Consider the following 18215-nt stretch of genomic DNA (forward strand, 5'->3'; position numbering starts at 1 on the left):
CTCTTTCCCGACCTCAACGAGTCAACAAGAGAGATAACTGGTGCAGTGGCCCGTGAACCTCAACCAAATACCTCTGATTTTGCTCCGTTGAACTTTCCGATGCAGCCTGTGGAGCAAAAAATGGCGGTGCAAATTGATATTGAGGCCAATCAGTATACTTTGAAGTCATGTGTGGAGACCATGACGGCGGTCACAAACTTGTCGCACTGGCTGCAGAGTAGGACAAATGAGGTGCAGCAGTTAAACGCCCAACTGGCTCTGCTCCAGCGCATGTATAAGGATGCGCGAGCAGAGATAAGTGTGCTATAGGCGGAAAATAAGGAGCTGAAGCGGAAGGCCACCGTTATGTTCCGATTTGGAGGGCCGCCATATGCTGCAGTGGAGGAGCAGGGAGTAGTGATCATGCCCAGTGGAGTGGGAAACACGGAAGCAACACCGGCAAGGGCCGCCCAGGACGGAGGCAAGAAGAAAAGACCGGCGGCAGAGTAGAGAAGAAAAATCCCACTGTGGGTGTGGTTGTTTTGTTTGTTGTTTTTTTTTTTTTTTTTTTTTGTGTGTGTAAAATTGTGATCGGGGTGGATCCCGGAGATGAAGAAAATATGGGTTGTTGTGCAAATTTGTAAATGTTTTTTTTTTTTTTTTTTTTTTTTTTTGATGAGCATGGTGATGATGAATAGATAATGATGAATAAAAATAATAAAGGTAGGAGTGGAGAACAGGGCGAATCAAGAGCACCAATTAAGCTTGATAATAAAAAAAAAAGTTATAATAAAAAATAAAGTTTGGGCGGTGGATGTTTTTTTTTTTTTTTTTTTTTTTTGAATAATAAGAATAATAAAAATAATAATAATAAAAAGGTAATAATGGGGAAAGCATGTGCACTGGTGGGTGGAATGGTTTATAAAAAAGGGTCAAAGAGATGCTGAGTTTGTGCATAATAATAATAATAAAATGAATGAGTGGAGAGAGAGAGAGAGTGAAAAGTAAGTTTTCAAAACTGCCAAAAAAGAGGAGAGAAAATAAGAATAATAAGTATTATTATTATAAAATAAGTAAAAAGTTGCTTAGAGATATGGTGAGGCATTAGAAGAACCATGAGAGCAAATAATTGAGGGCAAAATGATGACGATGTTATGCTGTTAGATTGGGTCAAAGGCCTCTTAAAAGAGAAGAAGTTGGAGTTGCTGGTTGATCCAGATTTGCAGAACAATTACGTTGATGCAGAAGTTGAGCAACTGATCCAAGTAGTATTGCTCTGCACACAAGGGTTTCCAATGGACAGGCCTAAGATGTCCGAGGTTGTGAGAATGCTTGAAGGTGACGGCTTGGCAGAAAGATGGGAGGAGTGGCAAACCAGAAGGAGGTAGTGGCTTCATCAGCCATTGAATAGAGTGAACGACTTGCACGGCTTCGAAAATGCGAGATTCCGACGGGTCCGCCTTTTCTGCAGAAAAGACAGAGAGAGAGGCCTTGGTCTTAGCCCATGTGTGTTGGTGGAGGTGACCAAGATGGATGATGGTGATGATGCTCTGATCTTGAAGGTGAATGTTGAATTGGGGTTTAGTGGCAGCGGAATCAAGGTATGTGTAGAGGTCCGGCGGGCGGCCAAGGCGAGGCTGCCGCCCGCCGGTGAAGCAGAATGACTGGTTCTTTAACCTTGCTCTGATACCATGTAAAACAAATTGATGTATATTATTGATTGATTTAATGTTGTATTTATTATAATGATTTGTTAGAATTTACCATAAACCTACCACCACTACCACCTCACCTACTCCACTAAACCTAACCCACTACACCACTACCACCTCCACTTCACCTACTCTCCACCTACTCCCAAACACACTCCTATATAATAGGAATCCTTGTAATTGTAATAGACACAATCAATCAGATATCAATCAATAATACAGTATTTTTTAACATGGTATCAGAGCAGGTTTAGAACCTACTATTTTTCGCGTCACCGGCGGGCGGTAACCTCACCTTAGTCGTCCGCCGGACCTCCACCTATTCCGCTTATTTTCTACACATACCTTCCCATCACTGCCCAAATCCGCTCTGTTTCTTCTTCTCTTCATCATTTCACTTGTTGCTTCCAATCGGCGGCCTCTCTCTCTCTGTCGGCCCTGCATCGTAATGGAGGCGGCTGTTGTAACTCAAACGAATGTTGGTGCTGCTGGTGCTGCTGCTAATCAGGACAAGAATCAATCTGTGGCCAAATGCAAGGATCTCCAAGAGCAATTGCAAAGGAATGAGAGCTTTGCAACAGCTGATATTGACGCCAAGCCTAACCAGGAGAAGGAGCTATCTGCTGCAGCAGAGAAGCTAGCAGAGTGTCAAGAAACCATATTTCTTCTTGGCAAGCAACTGAAAGGTTTGCGTCCTCAGACCGAACGTGTGGGGTCTCCATACAGCGAGAGGACTCAGAGGAGCAGTGATGGCTTTACTGAAGAAGAACCAACTACCAGTGGCATGAATTTGCCGGATCTTGATCAGACCGAGATGGATAGTCCCTCCTCTCCCAATTTGCAGAGAGTAGGTAGTGAATCCCCAATGGATCATTACAACCCCACAATTTTTTTTTATCAACCCACTATCTCTCTATGTGGTCCCTTTTTCTCTCTTTCTCTCTCTTCAAGCACCACCACCCAAAAGCGAGATCCCTCCCTTTCTTAATACAATACATCTTGCTTTTTTCTTTTTTTAATAGTCCCACCGAGAGAGGTCCACTTTCCTCCCCCATCAACACCTTTCTTTTTTTAATTTTGTTTTTCCTCACTGGACTGCCACTGTCCTCATCCCACAACTCATTCTCTTTCTCTCTCTCTAATAATCAAACCCATCTTTTACGCACGCCACTGATACACACACCCAGCATAATCATCACTCCCACTAAAACCACATCCTTCACATACCCATTATTTTTAAAACCCATCTTTTACACTGCCCCATTATATATATATATATATATTATTATTTTCTTTTATTTTATTGTTTTTGTTTTGTCAAGAGGGGGAACACGTAAAAATAAAAATAAAAATAAATAAAAACACACAAACAACCCACACTTTCCATATTTGCAATACACCCATCTTTTATTCATCTCCGGGATCAACCCCGATCACCATTTTACACACCAAAAAAAAAAATAAAAAAATAAAAAGAAAAAAAAAATAAAAATAAAAATAAAAAGAAATAAAAATAAAAATAAAAATAAAAATAAAAAATTACATCACCCACAAACACCCACCTACAGGCGGAATTTTTCTCCTCTACTCTACTGCAGGTCTCTTCTTTTTGCCGCCGTCCTGAGCGGGCCTTGACGGTGTTGCTTCCGTGCTTCCTAGGCCACCAAGCAAGTTGCCTCCTGCCTGCTCCTCCACTGCCGCATATGGCGGCCCTCCAAATCGGAACATAACGGTGGCCTTCCGCTTCAGCTCCTTATTTTCTGCTTTCAGCACACTTATCTCTGCTCGCGTATCCTTATACATGCGTTGGAGCAGAGCCAGTTGGGCGTTTAAATGCTGCACCTCATTTGTCCTACTCTGCAGCCGATTCGACAAGTTTGTGACCGCCGTCATGGTTTCCACACATGACTTCAAAGTATACTGATTGGCCTCCACATCCGACTGCACTGCCATTCTTTGCTCCACCGACCGCATCGAAAAGTTCAACGGAGCAAACTCCGGGGCGCTTGGTTGAGGTTCCAGTGCCACCGCACCAGTTCTCTCTCTTGTTGACTCGTTGAGGTCGGGAAAGAGGGTGAGCAGCCCGCGGGAAGACGAAGCCATTTTTCTGGGCAACAGAGTGTTACAGAGTATCTTTCTCAGCAAAACGAAGAATTTTTCAGAGTTTTCTCTCAGTTTTTTTGTCTCAGTTTCTGCCTCAGCCTCAGCCTTCGTCTTGGTTAAATAGTCGAGGCAGCCACGCGTATTGCGCGCCACTTGCCGCCAGACGACAAACGGGCACGCCAACCAAGGCACTCACGTGCCTCGCCATCATGTCCGGCACACCTTTTGATGAATTGGGCACGCCTTTTGATGGCATGCCTTTTGATAGATTGGGCACACCTTTTGAGGATGCGACTTTTTATGGGTCCGACAAGACTCTGTAAACTGTCCCGACATTGATTCCGGTTAGCTCCTTCATGGGTCCGACAAGACTCTATAAACTGTCCCGACATTACTTCCGGTTAGCTCCTTTATGGGTCCGACAAGACTCTGTAAACTGTCCCGACATTAATTTCGATTAGTTCCTTTATGGGTCCGACAAGACTCTGTAAACTGTCCCGACATTGATTCCGGTTAGTTTCTACAAGGGTCCAGCAAGACTCTGTAAACTGTCACAACAACTGTCACAACATTGTCTGCTACAACGGTCCGACATGACCCCCATAAACTGTCTTCTACATCAGTCTGACACCGCCATCCAGTGTCCTCTACACCGTTATGACACCACCATACAGTGTCCTCTACAACGTTATGACACCCCCATACAGTGTCCTCTACAACGTTATGACACCACCATCCAGTGTCTTCACCAATGGTCTGACACGACCATACAGTGTCTCTTATCCTCTTTTATTTTTATGTATTTTCTTGTTTTGTTCCTCTCTTCAAATTCAAGTTGGTTAGTTTCTATCCTCCTTGAGTTTGCGGGGGGCTGTTAGAATTTACCATAAACCTACCACCACTACCACCTCACCTACTCCACTAAACCTAACCCACTACACCACTACCACCTCCACTTCACCTACTCTCCACCTACTCCCAAACACACTCCTATATAATAGGAATCCTTGTAATTGTAATAGACACAATCAATCAGATATCAATCAATAATACAGTATTTTTATTTTTTAACATGATTCATGATTCCTATATATAGAAGAGGGTGAGTGTGTAGTAGGTAAGGAGTAGGTGAAGTGGAGATGGTAGTGGTGTAGTGGGTTAGGTTTAGTGGAGTAGGTGAGGTGGTAGTGGTGTAGTGGGTTAGGTTTAGTGGAGTAGGTTTAAGTGGGTGAAGTAGGTGATAGGTTTTAACAATATATGGGCAAACTAGAAGATTAAAATAACAGTTTGACATGGTTAGTTGAAAGGCGACGGCAATTTTTATACTAGATTAGACAATAAAAATGGATAAGAGAATATTTATAAACTTGCTCAATTGAGATAGAAAAACGTGAGACTTCAATCATACCAAGTGTACAATAAGTGAGGATTTGAGGGTGTTAGCGAAGTAATAAGGGTTTTTAAGATCGTGAGAGCCTAGCCCAAAGCGGACAATATCGTTATGGTTTGGGATAGGGACGTTACCATTGGTATCAGAGTGGGACTGCTTTATCATGTGTGGTCCATGCTGTTGAATAGCTTGAGATATACTGTTGGACCAATTTCCTAACAACTTTTTGGGTTAATTAATGTGATCTAACACGCGTGGTGGGAATCATCTCTAGAGTCTAGATGAGACACCTCTTGAGTCCCGTGATTGAGGGTTAAGTATTGTGCAAAACTAAATGCTACATCACACACCACACATGAAGGTGTGGTTCTAAGGAGGCCTAAATTAAATTTAATATCCTATCACACATCTGTTAGGTAAGAAAAGGTTCTTGGGCTCTGTATAAGTGAGTTCAAAATCCCTTTCACGTAACATTGCATTTTAAAGTTGTGAAGACCAAACCCTAAGTGGACAAATATTGTTACGGTTTGGGATGGAGAAAATACAGCATAAGCTAGAGTTGATCCTATGGTCTTTGTGAAAGGGCACATCTACAAAATGTTTGTGCTTCACCATATTTCTTTCCTACTAAACCCAAAGAAAAGGGAGATGGAGAGGGAGAGAGGGAGAGAGAGAGAGAACAACTGATCACGTCCAGCAGATTTAAAAAAAAAAAAAAAAAAAAAAAAAAAAAAATCAGAGAGTTGGGCAGCAAGACCTGTGTTGGGGGGTCACTTTCCTTCAGTACTAGATAGAGCCAGGGCTGACTTGCTTGAAGCAGAGTTTACAGAAGCAGAGATAAAATCAGCTGTGATGGAGTGTGATGGGAACAAAGCACCGGGACCCGATGGGTTCAATATGCTGTGCTTCCAGAAGTTTTGGAATGTCATGAAGGGTGAGGTTATTAACTTTGTGAACGAATTTCATAGGAATGGCAAGCTGGTAAAAGGCATTAACAGTTCCTTCATAACCCTCATTCCTAAGAAGGACAATCCAATTGGGCTAACTGACTACAGACCCATAAGCTTGGTGGGTTCGACTTATAAAATCCTAGCAAAACTGCTGGCTAAGAGATTGAAATCTGTCATGCCATTTATCATTAGTGAGCCCCAGTCTGCGTTCTTAAGTGGGCGGAATATTCTAGATGGTGTGCTTATTGCGAATGAGGTTGTTGAGGGTTGGAAGAAAGCAAAGAAGAAGGGAGTACTTATCCAGTTGGATTTTGAAAAAGCATATGATTCCATAAATTGGGGCTTCCTTTTCTCTATGTTGAAGAAGCTTGGGTTTGGAGCTAAGTGGGTCAATTGGATGAAGGAGTGTATTACTAGTACAAGAGTCTCAGTTCTAGTCAACGGTTCCCCAACTGAAGAGTTTAGCCCTCAAAGGGGTCTAAGGCAAGGTGATCCACTGTCTCCTTTCTTGTTTAACCTAGTTGCAGAGGGTCTCCACTTGTTGTTGAGTAGAGCTTGTGAGCTAAATCTTATTAAAGGGGTGAAGGTAGGATCTAAGGGAGTCTTATTGTCTCACTTACAGTTCGCAGATGATTCACTCCTATTTTGTGAAGCTGAGGTGGATGAGGTGAGAAAGTTGAAAAGGGTGCTAAGATGTTTCGAAATTCTGTCTGGTCTTAAAATAAATTTCCATAAGAGTGTGGTTTGTGGTGTGGGTGTCTCTACGGCTAGGATGAATGAAATGGCTGCAGTGTTGAATTGTAAGGTTAAAAAATTACCACTCACTTACTTAGGGCTACCTCTCGGAGCTAATCCAAGAAAGAAGGCCACTTGGAAACCAGTTGTGGATAAGGTTAAAAGTAAGCTGGCTGGTTGGAAGAGGAAGATGTTGTCTTTTGCGGGGAGGCTCATACTTGTTAAAACAGTAACCTCAGCCTTGCCAGTGTTTTATTTATCGTTGTTTAAGTTGCCTGAAGGAGTTGCTTCAGAGTTGGACAGGCTCCAAGCTACCTTTTTATGGGGTGGATCCGAACAGGTTAGGAAAATCCACATGATTAAATGGGAGGATTTGTCTAAAGGTATGGACCAAGGAGGGTTGGGTATCAGGAATTTGAGAAATGTGAATAAGTGTCTGTTAATCAAATGGTGGTGGAGGTTTGCTTGTGAGAAGGATGCGTTGTGGAAACGAGTTATATGCAGTAAATATAAGATGGGGGTGGGTGATTGGATTCCATCACTCACTCCGTCAAATAAATTCTCACCAATTTGGAGGGGGATCATCTCTGCTGCTGATCAGTGCACTAGCCTTAAGGAGCATTACTTGAACAATTTTCAGTTGAAGGTAGGGGATGGGCAGAGGATAAGCTTTTGGGCCGATAATTGGCGTCGTTCTGGGTGTTTGAAGGATGAATTTCCTACTCTATTCAGGCTGTCTTTGGAAAAGAAGGCGACCTTGAGCATTTTGGTTGATAAGAAAATCAGAGCAGGGGGTTGGGCTCTGGCTTTTAGGAGGGAGTTGTATGATTGGGAGAAGCTGGATCTGGCTAGGCTCCTAAATACACTGCTTGAAGCCCCTGACCTGCGTCCTGGTTGTCCTGACCAGTCTGTCTGGCTAGCTTCTTCTTCTGGAATCCTAACTGTGGCAGATCTGTACAAGTCCTTTCTGGCTTCTGCAGGTGATACCTTGAGCATAACAAAACTGATATGGCTAAAGCTTATCCCTCCCAAGGTGCAGGTTTTCTGTTGGTTTGCATGGAAGGGGAGAGTAAAGACCAAGGAGTATTTACAGCGTTTGGGTGTGCTTGATCAGGGAGCCTCTACAACGTGTGTGTTCTGTGGCAGTGAAAGTGAATCAGTGAACCATGTACTAATTTGGTGCCCCTTTGTGTGGAAAATCTGGGCAGAAATGCTGAGATGGTGGGATACCCAAGCTGTTATTCCTGGCTCGGTGGAGACCCTTCTCTGGTGGTGGGCAGGAGGGAAGTTGAGGAAATTAGAAAGGAAGATTTGGGGAGTAATTCCGATGGTTGTAATGTGGTCCACTTGGAAGTGCAGAAATGAGTGTGTGTTCAGTGCAATCACCCCGAATCTGGAAGATCTTTGTGAGGTAATCAAGCTTCGGATTGCCTTTTGGGTAAAACCTTACTTTCCAGATTTCTGCTTTACAGTGCAGGACTTCATCTGCAATTTAAGTCAAATCAGAAGGTGCTTGGGTGGGTCTGTGGGCGGTATGTGAAGGGTATGTCAGTGTGGGTTTAGGCTCCTGGTTTGTGGACAGGCTGTCTGCCAGGTATGCGTCTGTGACCTGTTATTATGCTGTCTGGTATGTTGAATGAACTTCAGCAGGCTTGGGTATGCATGATGCTCTGTTGGGTGGAAATTCTGGAATAAGGCCAGAGGAGTAGTTCTAATGGAAATTCTGATATAAGGCCAGAGGAGTAGTTCTGGTTTGCCTCTGTGCAACATTGAAGTTATATGCCATGCAGTATGGTTGTTCTAATGGAAGCAAAACAGGGTTTCATCTAATTCTTTCCCGGCATAGAATCTGCTATGGCTCAGTTCTGGGTGTCCACACCTTACTTCCTTGCTGTCCAGATCAGCTAGGCTAATGGGTTGGCTTCATCTGTGTCCTGCATTGTTTTGCAGGCTGTTGAGTCTTTTTGTTCCCTTTTGTGTTGTTGTTCTGCTCTTTCATTTTGGAGCTTCGAGCTTCAGTAAGCTTATAGCTCCTCTTTATTGATGTCTTGTATCCTTCTTGTATACTTTCATCAATAAAGATTTCTTTTTGCCGATCAAAAAAAAAAAACGATTTAAAAAAAAAAAAAAAATTCTTTGGTTACTTTCTTTGTGAAGATTAAAACACACTATTGATTGCTGCCTTAAGGCCAACAAGAAGAGGTCCAGATTTTGTTATGTTAATACTCGCAGTATGGGCCTTTTAATTCACACAATAAATTCAAAGACAGAATAGAAAGAAACTAAACTTGTAAAATTGGTGAAAATCCTTAAACAAAAAAGAGATTTCAATGTTAAAAATATGCAATTACAAAATAAATAAATAACAAGGAAACTAATAATTGCTTGAGGAAAAGCAGCTAATCTTACATGAAACTAAAATCCATTTTCGCACAAAGAAGCTTTTCTCCATGAGAGGAATCATCAAGGGATGATTTTGAACTGTCATAGAAGGTGAACTCAGGAGAAACAACCTGTGTGGTAGAAAACAAATAAGATTACGAATAGAAAAGGATCATTGATATTTTAGGCTACATAGTTCAAGTGATACAAATTGCTTGAAAGGTGTCAGAGCGTGTGAAATTATGAATTTAATTTACATTATTGGACTTGCATAAGAAGTGTCAGACATGTCTCTCAGGATGTCCAAGGAGTGTGTGTTTTTGTTTTTTTTTTTTATTGGCATCCAAGGAGTGTTTGTGTCCAACCTGTGTGACATAGTTTCACCAGGACATGCTTAGTGACTGGTAAATTATTCACACGGTATTCTATTTTTTTCCTTCATATTTTTGACAAGTAAATTCCATGAACACACCCCCACCTAGAGAGAGAGAGAGAGAGCAAAAAAACAAAGGGATGGAGGGGTTGTGGCACCACAAAAACCCATTACACTAGAGAAAAGGATAAAAGCAGTGTCAAGAAAGCTATGTTACACGACTCTTCAAAATAAATCAAATATCCCAACACTCGGACAAGGGTATGGGATATGTGTCGGATACTTTTCAATGGAAACTTATTATATAATTGTATATAACACTATTATTATATGTACATATTGTTGTATAATTGTTATAAATGTCTTTTTGACACTATAAGTTACATGTAGCACAATTTTATCTCACATACTTGATTAAAAATATTAAAATATGACATTTTTTTGCCGAGTCCACATACCCTTAAATTTATGGTTTGGTGAATCCAACCTCTAGATACATACCCGCACCCAATACCCGTACCCGTACCCGACTCCATGTAACACAGCAAGAAAGCACTCTAGAAGACTGCTCAGTCCCTCAAGTAGAATAAATATACCCAATCCTCAAGAATCTCCAACTATTTCCTTTAAGATCAACAAAAACAAGAGCCCAACCCAAAAGACAAGCATAAACCATACTCAAACTAGTGCTGCATTCATAGTTCTAAATCGCGGTATCGGGTAACGTAACGGTATCGATCGCGGAGTATCGGTATCGGTAGTATCGGCCGGTACGTATCGGGTATCGGGCGTCGCGGCTGTGAAATTTCAAAAATCATTAGCAATCCATCTAAAACTCAATTTTATGCATTTTTTGACTCTTTTAGCCTTAATTTATCACATTTTAATCAAAATTTTGATATGTAAGGGCACTTTTTTGACTCATTTTCAACTAAATGATATATATTTATTTTAGTCTCAACATTTTATTTGGCATATATATTAAACTTTTGATATAAAATTGATGTGGAAATATTGGGCACTTTTTTTTTTTTTGTCAATTCCTCATTCATCTTCCTTTTGTCAATCTTTTTGCCCTTATAATTATTCAAATGATCCATCATTAGTGTTTGAACTTCACCACTGATATTAGCACAAGGTGCGACTTGACCTTTCATATGGGCCAAATGTTGCTTCAACCTAATTATACTACCATTTAGCTCTTTTCCACAAAATTTACACCTAATTTTATGCCTATTATTTTCTAGTGGAATTCTAAATTTCCAACCAATATCATCACTTGGAAGTTTTCCACTAGAACTACCTTCGTGCACCATTATAACTTTCAATTATCTACAATAACAGTTTCAATTAACAAATATTGTAATTCTAATTTAGTTAGTAATAATAATACATTTAAGATAAAAATAAAAAATCTAAAATATTAAACATCTTTACTTAACAATTAAACCTCTTTAAAAAAATCTGACAGATTAAACCTCTATAAAAAAAATATGATATAAAAATAATCTGAAATAAAAAGATTTGACAGATTAAAAAAATCTAAAATAATAAAAAAAATCTGAAATAAAAAATCTGACAGATTAAATCTTTTTAAATAATATATATAAAAAATATATATATTGAGCATATGTGCATTTAAAATATATATAAATAATATTTTTATATATAAAAAATTATATTCTATGTCGATAATATATATATATATATATAAAATTATGAGAGAACAAACCTGCTCCTGAGTTATAAAATTATGAGTTCTATTCAGCTTCTGAACTTATTTGCATTTAAAATTATATAAAAAATTTCATTTAAAAAAAATAACCACAAAAAAAAATTATGTTAGATTGCATTTATGTAAAATTATGTAAAAAATTGCATTTAAAAAAATAACCACAGAAAAAAAAAAAACAAAACAAAAACCATGACTTTTTTTCTTTGATCGAGAAAAGCTACAACTACAAAGAGTTGAGCTAAAGGCATCCAAGCCGATGGCTTCAACAAACAGAAAAAAAAAAAAAACAGAGCATCACTTCTTCAACTAAAAGAAAAAGAAAAACAGAGCATCAACAAACAAAAGAAAAACAGAGCATCACTTCTTCAGCTTTGTTTTGCTTTCCTCAACTGTTTTTGCAGGTGAATTTCAGCCGTATTGGACTGTATCGGAAACAAATCGTTTACGTATCGGATTCGGGCCGATACGTGTCGGGAATCGGCCGATACAGCCGTGAAATTCATTCTCGCCAGTATACCGGTGAGTATCCGACTCGGCCCTCCCATTTTCCGGTACGAACCGGCCGGTACGGGACGTACCGGCCGATATTTAGAACCTTGGCTGCATTCGACTTTCGACGACTCAGAAAATTGCAAGTGAAATCAACTTCTATAGCACCTTTCTTCTGGGTCCAAAAGCCTCAATAGTCTAGCAAATAAAAGGTCCCCCCATATTCAAGGCAAGCCTAAAATTCTAGTCCCATTGCACGAGAAAAAACCTACAAAGCCCTCCAAGTAGCAATGCTGAAAGGAGAGTCCACAAAATGATAAGCACTGCAAACGTAATCAATTGATTGCCCACATAAAAGCACATAATGACATGACAAACAAGAAACGTGGCCTACTGAACTGATCCACGACTGCAATTCTACCTGGCATAGACAACCAGACAACCAAGTAAAGATGCAAACTTTGAATGAAACACGAGAGCTCCAGGCTTTGTTAGCTGGTAGAGAATTATCAATAGAGTAACGCATCAATGAGACAATGAAGACACCGCAAATAACCCTTTCGGATTTAGTTACCACTGGCACCGACCTTCCTCACTACCCTTCATAGATACTGCCTGTGTCCCATTTTGTGTAGCATGGCTGACCGTGTACAGAGTTTAAGAACGGTTTCTTTTAATAAGACGATTACAAAAACACCATTGGTCCAGTTTGAATAGCTTTTTTAGAAAATTAATAATGTACTGAAATGCAAACATAAAGAAGGGTAATAAAAGAAATGATTAAATTTTCTAATTTTGAACTTTGAAAAGTAAAATGGGATTTTACCAAAAATGGAAAGTGAGACACGTGAATGGAAAGGGAGTAGTATAATGGACCAGACACTAGCCTCTATATGCAGAAATAAGCAACAAATTCACTTCAAAAGGGCACTTTCCACTATTTTAAGATAATTATTCTAAGATTCTTGCACAACTTCATACTCAAAGCCCCTCACGGTGCCCTACAGAAGGCTATATACTATGGCCTTACAGCATCATAACAGTGCCAGAATAATACACCAGCAACCTGAAATTCGGTCATCATGAACTATGTTATATTCTTACATAACTGTCCCACCCAGAGTTTTTGTAAGATCATTTTACTGATTGATCGTATTAAAGCATTTTGCTTCATGAGAAAGCAATATAATTATGTAAAAAGAAGCGCCAAGGGGAAACAAATTAAATTTCCATTTACATTCAATTCTACAAAAATTGAAATGAATTGTACAAAAGTAGAGGACCAAGTTCATTCCACAAAATTTGTTGGCAAGAAAAGATCTTAGAATCTATTTCCTTTTTTTTTTTTTAAAACAAAAAATAAAAAATGGTCCAGCGCAGCCACATACAAATAAATAAATAAAACTTCAAAAAATATGTTGTTGCAAAACAAAAAAAAGACACCAATTTATGTAATAATAAAAATAAAAGATAGAAATACGTCAATGCCAAGTAAATTAATTTCCAATGAAGAAATTCGGAAAGGACAGATATATGTACCTGTGCTTCAAAAGTGAAACTTTGCTTTTTGAATGAATCATTATCATAGGCGGAAGTATTTGAACTACATGATAATTCTTTCATACAATCTGGATTCTTTTCATCACTATTAGAAGAAAAGTTGTCCAGCAACAAAATTTCAACACCATCTTCAAGGGAGACCGAGTAGCTGCTATCATTATTCAAGTAGGTATACTTCCTCAAAAGAGAACCATTCTGAAGAATGAACCAAAAAAAAAGAAAAAAGGATCAACTAATATAAGTGAATATTTAAAAGAGTGAGGGCCATTTATACTACAATAAGTCATGAGCAACCTCATACTTCAATGCCAACGACAATCATTTGTTCTGAACTAACATAAGTGGATATTTAAAAGAATGATTCTTTAAAAAATTCCAAAACCAAATGCAGCTCATAAAAATTCTAATTCAATGTGATTGGAAGGATAATTGATAAAATGGGTATACATAAAACCACAATTTGAAACCCTCCTGGCAAAAAAAAACAAAAAAAGAAAGGAAAAATAAAGCCCACCGTAACATAAAGGATTGGAGGAAGATAAACTCCACAATAAAAATCTTGCACTGTGGCTCTCCATGTTGAAACCCGAAACTTAAAACAAATAACCATACACAGACCCGTAAGGCCTTTTTAATAGTCCCTCAAGATTAACTAAACAAAAACAAAGCAAAAATATAAGGACATAGGAATTTGGACACTTAGGAAGAAATAAAGGGTGGCCCATTGCATGAGACTCCCACTAAAGTAGGCTCTAGGGAGGACAAGATGTACGCAGCCTTAACCCCCATTTTTGAGAGGTCATTTATGTGACTCAAACCCACACCACAAGCGAAGCTAACGGCAAGCCTTACCGTTGCACCAAGCCTTACCAACGGAGACTGCATTGCAGTTTGGCGGGTGCATGAAAGATAAAGTAAAAGGATTAGCAGAGGGCATAAAGTTCAGAGGAACAGATGAAGAGCTCATTGTTCAGGTTTCAGAAGACAAGGAAAAGTAACAAGCCATCACTCATATATAAACAGGAAACACTGGAAAAACAGTTATTTTTAATTTGCATTATTAAACAAAGCAAGTGGAACGAGAGAAATCTAACTATAGGCAATAGTAGCACCACAAAGTAGAACAAACAACATATCGAGCATATTAACACAGTTTTCATGACACAAAGCTCAGCATATTGTCCAAGAACATAAATCTATTACCTACCCAAAAATGATTCCACACTCATATTATGGCAAATTGAAGCAAACACGGCATGTAATGGATCTCTCTCTCTCTCTCTCTCTCTCTCTCTCTCACACACACACACACACACACAAGCCTGTTGTTTGCTATTGAGCGTTAACCCTAATTAGAATATTTTGTCATGGATGGTGATAAAAGTTGTTTAAAGCATTAACATAAACAAGTAAAGAAAAAAGGTGCAAGATGGGTACCTCAATTTTCACATTTACAAATCGTAACCTCTTTCCACGTCCAACGATGATGATAGGTCGAAATTTTGATGAATGGACTTCCTTCAAATATGGTTCTTCACTTAAGTGAATAGTCTTTCCACAACCATTATATGTATATTCATCAACCCCTAAGGCATCTGCAACTAACTGTCTATTTGGTGATCATTCCTTATGTAGTGTTGCAAGGTGATCATTCCTCTTCAGTTGATGACAATATCAAATAGTTCCATGCAGTGTTAAACTTGTCCCATTTTTCTTTTGTCTCAAACATTTTCTTGTATTTTGTCAATACATTCTTATTAATATGCCAACAACATAACAAATGTCGAGCATTCGGAAAGGTGTTGTCGATGGCATTCATCAAAGCAAGCTCTCTATCTGTGACAATGACTTCAGGTAAAACACTGTCGTCCATAAGATCACGCAATGTTTGTAACGCCCATGCATAATTATCAACCCGCTCAGTTTGCAAGTATGCGATAGCCACAGAGAATGTCATATGAGTTGATATTACTCCCACAATTTCAAGAAGAGGAAGCCGATATCTATTCGTCTTATATGTGCAATCCATAATCAACACACGAGGGAATGTACGAAGCAAATCCAAACTCACTGGATGTGCCCAAAACAAGTCCGTGACAGTCATAGAGCCTTCCTCACATCGATGACGCTCAATGTACTTATGTTTCGCTAATTCACCCAGCAGTTGTTGCATCTGGGATCTACCAGCTTTCTGTAGAACCCTACATCGATGTCGTACATTGTAAACTGTCTTCATTGTGCTCATATTAAGGGCATCCCTCTGTTTAAGTGTAATGGGTATCTCTTTTGGTCTTACTAGGCTCTTTGACATATCAACTAATAGCGACTTTTCATTAGCTGACAATCTCCCTGCATATGAATGTCCTTGGAGATGTTTCGCAGCTGGATGATTATGCAGCCCGCAAACTACATTCAATGTCCATTCATCGTTTGTTTTCAACTTGAATGCCCTCAAATCAAATGGACATTCGCACTTCTTCGTACCAGTTTGTCTCAATAAGTCTTTTGGGCCATCTCTCAACTTTTTACGCAATCTATACTTCCCACTCCGCTCACAAGCAAGATAAATTCTTGGCCTCTTACGACCGCCACCATAGTTCGACGTCCTTATAATAATAACAAAGCCATATATCCTTCCAATGTCTCGTACCCAAGTGAGCAATTCATCTTTATTGTCGAAAACCTATATATGATGCCACATAACTTTCATAATAACAAACTAAACAAACTAACTAATACAAATTTATGAATTTACAAATTTTATGTTAAAAATTACCTATTTAGCTGTAAAATGGCTAATACAATCCACCATAATATCCGATCGAACCTCAGGTTCTTCAGTGCATGCCATCTAAAGAGGAGGGGGAAAATTTCAATTCGGTTCTACAGAGCCAAAATAAGTAAAATAATTCGGCCAACAAAAAACGAAAATAATAACAAAATTCGGAATTCTAGGACCGAAAATATTAATTTTGTTCGGAATTCTAGGACCGAAAATATTAATTTTGTTCGGCACTCTAAGACCGAAATAAATTTAAAAAATCGTAATTCTAGTGACGAACTATTCATATTATTTCGATATTTGATAACCGAATTAATTTAACAAATTCGGCACTGCGTTTCCGACTAAAAAACGCAAAAAAAAAAAAAAAAAAACTCCACGATTTTACCTTTTCAACACTGATTTTGCTGTCACCATTACTTGAGTTTGACCTGTCATAGGTTTGCAACTCTTCCATATCAAAATCAAATAAAAATTGTTGAACTAATAATTAAACGATGTTAATAATTGAGTATAAACTTAACGATTAAAGCAATAGAGGAGATGTTTTGTTTGCAAATAACAGAGAGGAGTACAGAGTGTGTAAGAAGCAAAGTGACTACAAAAGAAAAATTAGGGTTTAATTTTTTTGTTTCAAAAAGTGTATATTGAGATATTTTTATTTCTAAAAGATGTGTATAGAGAATTTGTATATATAATATTAGGAGTGTTGATCAATGGCTATTATAGTAATTTTTAATTAGGATATAATTGTCATTAATCTAATTTTTCATTAAGTGTATTCACTGAGTTTATCAGGTTGGTGGAAATAGAATTTCCCTTCCCCTTTCCTTCCAAAGAAAGGCTAACAGGGCAACTCGAAATGCTAGATAATCTTTACTCAGAAGGACGCTGATGATTCGAGTAAAGATTACATGGCAACTCAAAATGTCAGATAACATGGCAATTTGGCTAAATGTTTGACATATGGTCTCCAGTTCAAACTATGTAGTTTTAAGATAAGATTTTTATTGTGAACTCACGAGGATATATAGTTTCCCACTTTTGAAGATTGTCGGCTTGTTTGGTTTATATCTCAAGATACAATTTTTGAGAAAAAATTTCAAAATTTTGTTTGGTTCAAATTTGTTGAAAAAAAATTCCAAAATCACTCTCTCATCTACACATCAATCAATCACTTTTTCTCTCTCCTCTCTCATTCTCAATCACTTTTTTTCTCACACACATCTACTCGTCTACAACTAAATATCAAATCATCCACTACAAGAAATGTCACTTTTGGCTACCAAAATATTGGTCGCCAAAAGTCACTTATTTAGTCGCCCAAATGAATTAGCGACCAAAACATTTCGTCGCTAAGCTCGTCGTCCTAACCCTGTCGGCGATAGTATTGGCGACTAAAATCTTCTTGGTCGCCGAAAGTGTAGACATTTGGCTACTAAATTGGATTTAGTCGGCAAAAGATACGTTTCCCCTACTAAATTAATTGGTCGCCGATAATCAGCATTTGGCTACGACTTTGATTTTGGTCGGCAAAATATATGTTTCTGCCACTAAATAATTGGTCGCGGAATTACACTTTTTGGCTACCAATATGTGGTGGTCGGGGAAGGTTCACTTTTAGCTACTAAATAATTAGTCGCCGAAAGTGCACATTTGGCTACTACTTTGAGTTTAGTCGGCAAAAGGTCTGCTTCTGCCACTAAACTATTAGTCACTAAAAGTGTTACCATAATTTAAGAATAACTATTATAGACCAAACATTTTTGTCACCAATAGAATACATATTTTTAGTGACTAAGTAATTTTTGTCATTGTTACTTTTGCCCACTAAAAGTTTTGTAGCCAAAAGCCTGCTCACATTCACTTTTTCATTTTTTGCCACCAAACATTTTAGTAGCCAAATGACACCATATTTTTTCCGTGACTAAAAAATTTAGTAGCCAATACTTTCTTTATCTCTTTCTCAATTGTTTTACCTACTAATTATTTGGTCGCAAAAAATTAATAGGTTATGTTTTTGCT

At 38.5% G+C, this 18215-nt stretch overlaps 1 protein-coding gene and 1 long non-coding RNA gene across 2 annotated transcripts in view; both read right to left on the reverse strand.

Annotated features, from left to right (window-relative positions):
- Positions 1-15017, reverse strand: part of LOC145792210 (uncharacterized) — a 38060-nt gene extending 23043 nt beyond the window's left edge. Inside the window, exons 1-3 of the mRNA XM_082872981.1 lie at positions 14846-15017; positions 13388-13603; positions 9279-9382 (exon numbers count right to left, since the gene is read on the reverse strand). Coding sequence (XP_082729107.1) covers positions 9279-9382; positions 13388-13471 — 188 coding nt within the window. The 5' untranslated portion in view covers positions 13472-13603; positions 14846-15017. The remainder of the gene's footprint in view (positions 1-9278; positions 9383-13387; positions 13604-14845) is intronic.
- A 21-nt stretch (positions 15018-15038) lies between these two features.
- On the reverse strand, positions 15039-17443 carry LOC145792215 (uncharacterized). Its single transcript, XR_014331603.1, has 3 exons — positions 16579-17443; positions 16185-16259; positions 15039-16091 (listed from the first exon to the last, which is right to left on the reverse strand). It is a non-coding gene; the product is annotated as an uncharacterized LOC145792215 (long non-coding RNA).
- Positions 17444-18215: the final 772 nt, after the last annotated feature.

This window comes from Camellia sinensis, chromosome 6 (genome assembly GCF_055761805.1).
Source record: "Camellia sinensis isolate YWXY chromosome 6, ASM5576180v1, whole genome shotgun sequence".
Taxonomy (NCBI): Eukaryota; Viridiplantae; Streptophyta; class Magnoliopsida; order Ericales; family Theaceae; genus Camellia; species Camellia sinensis.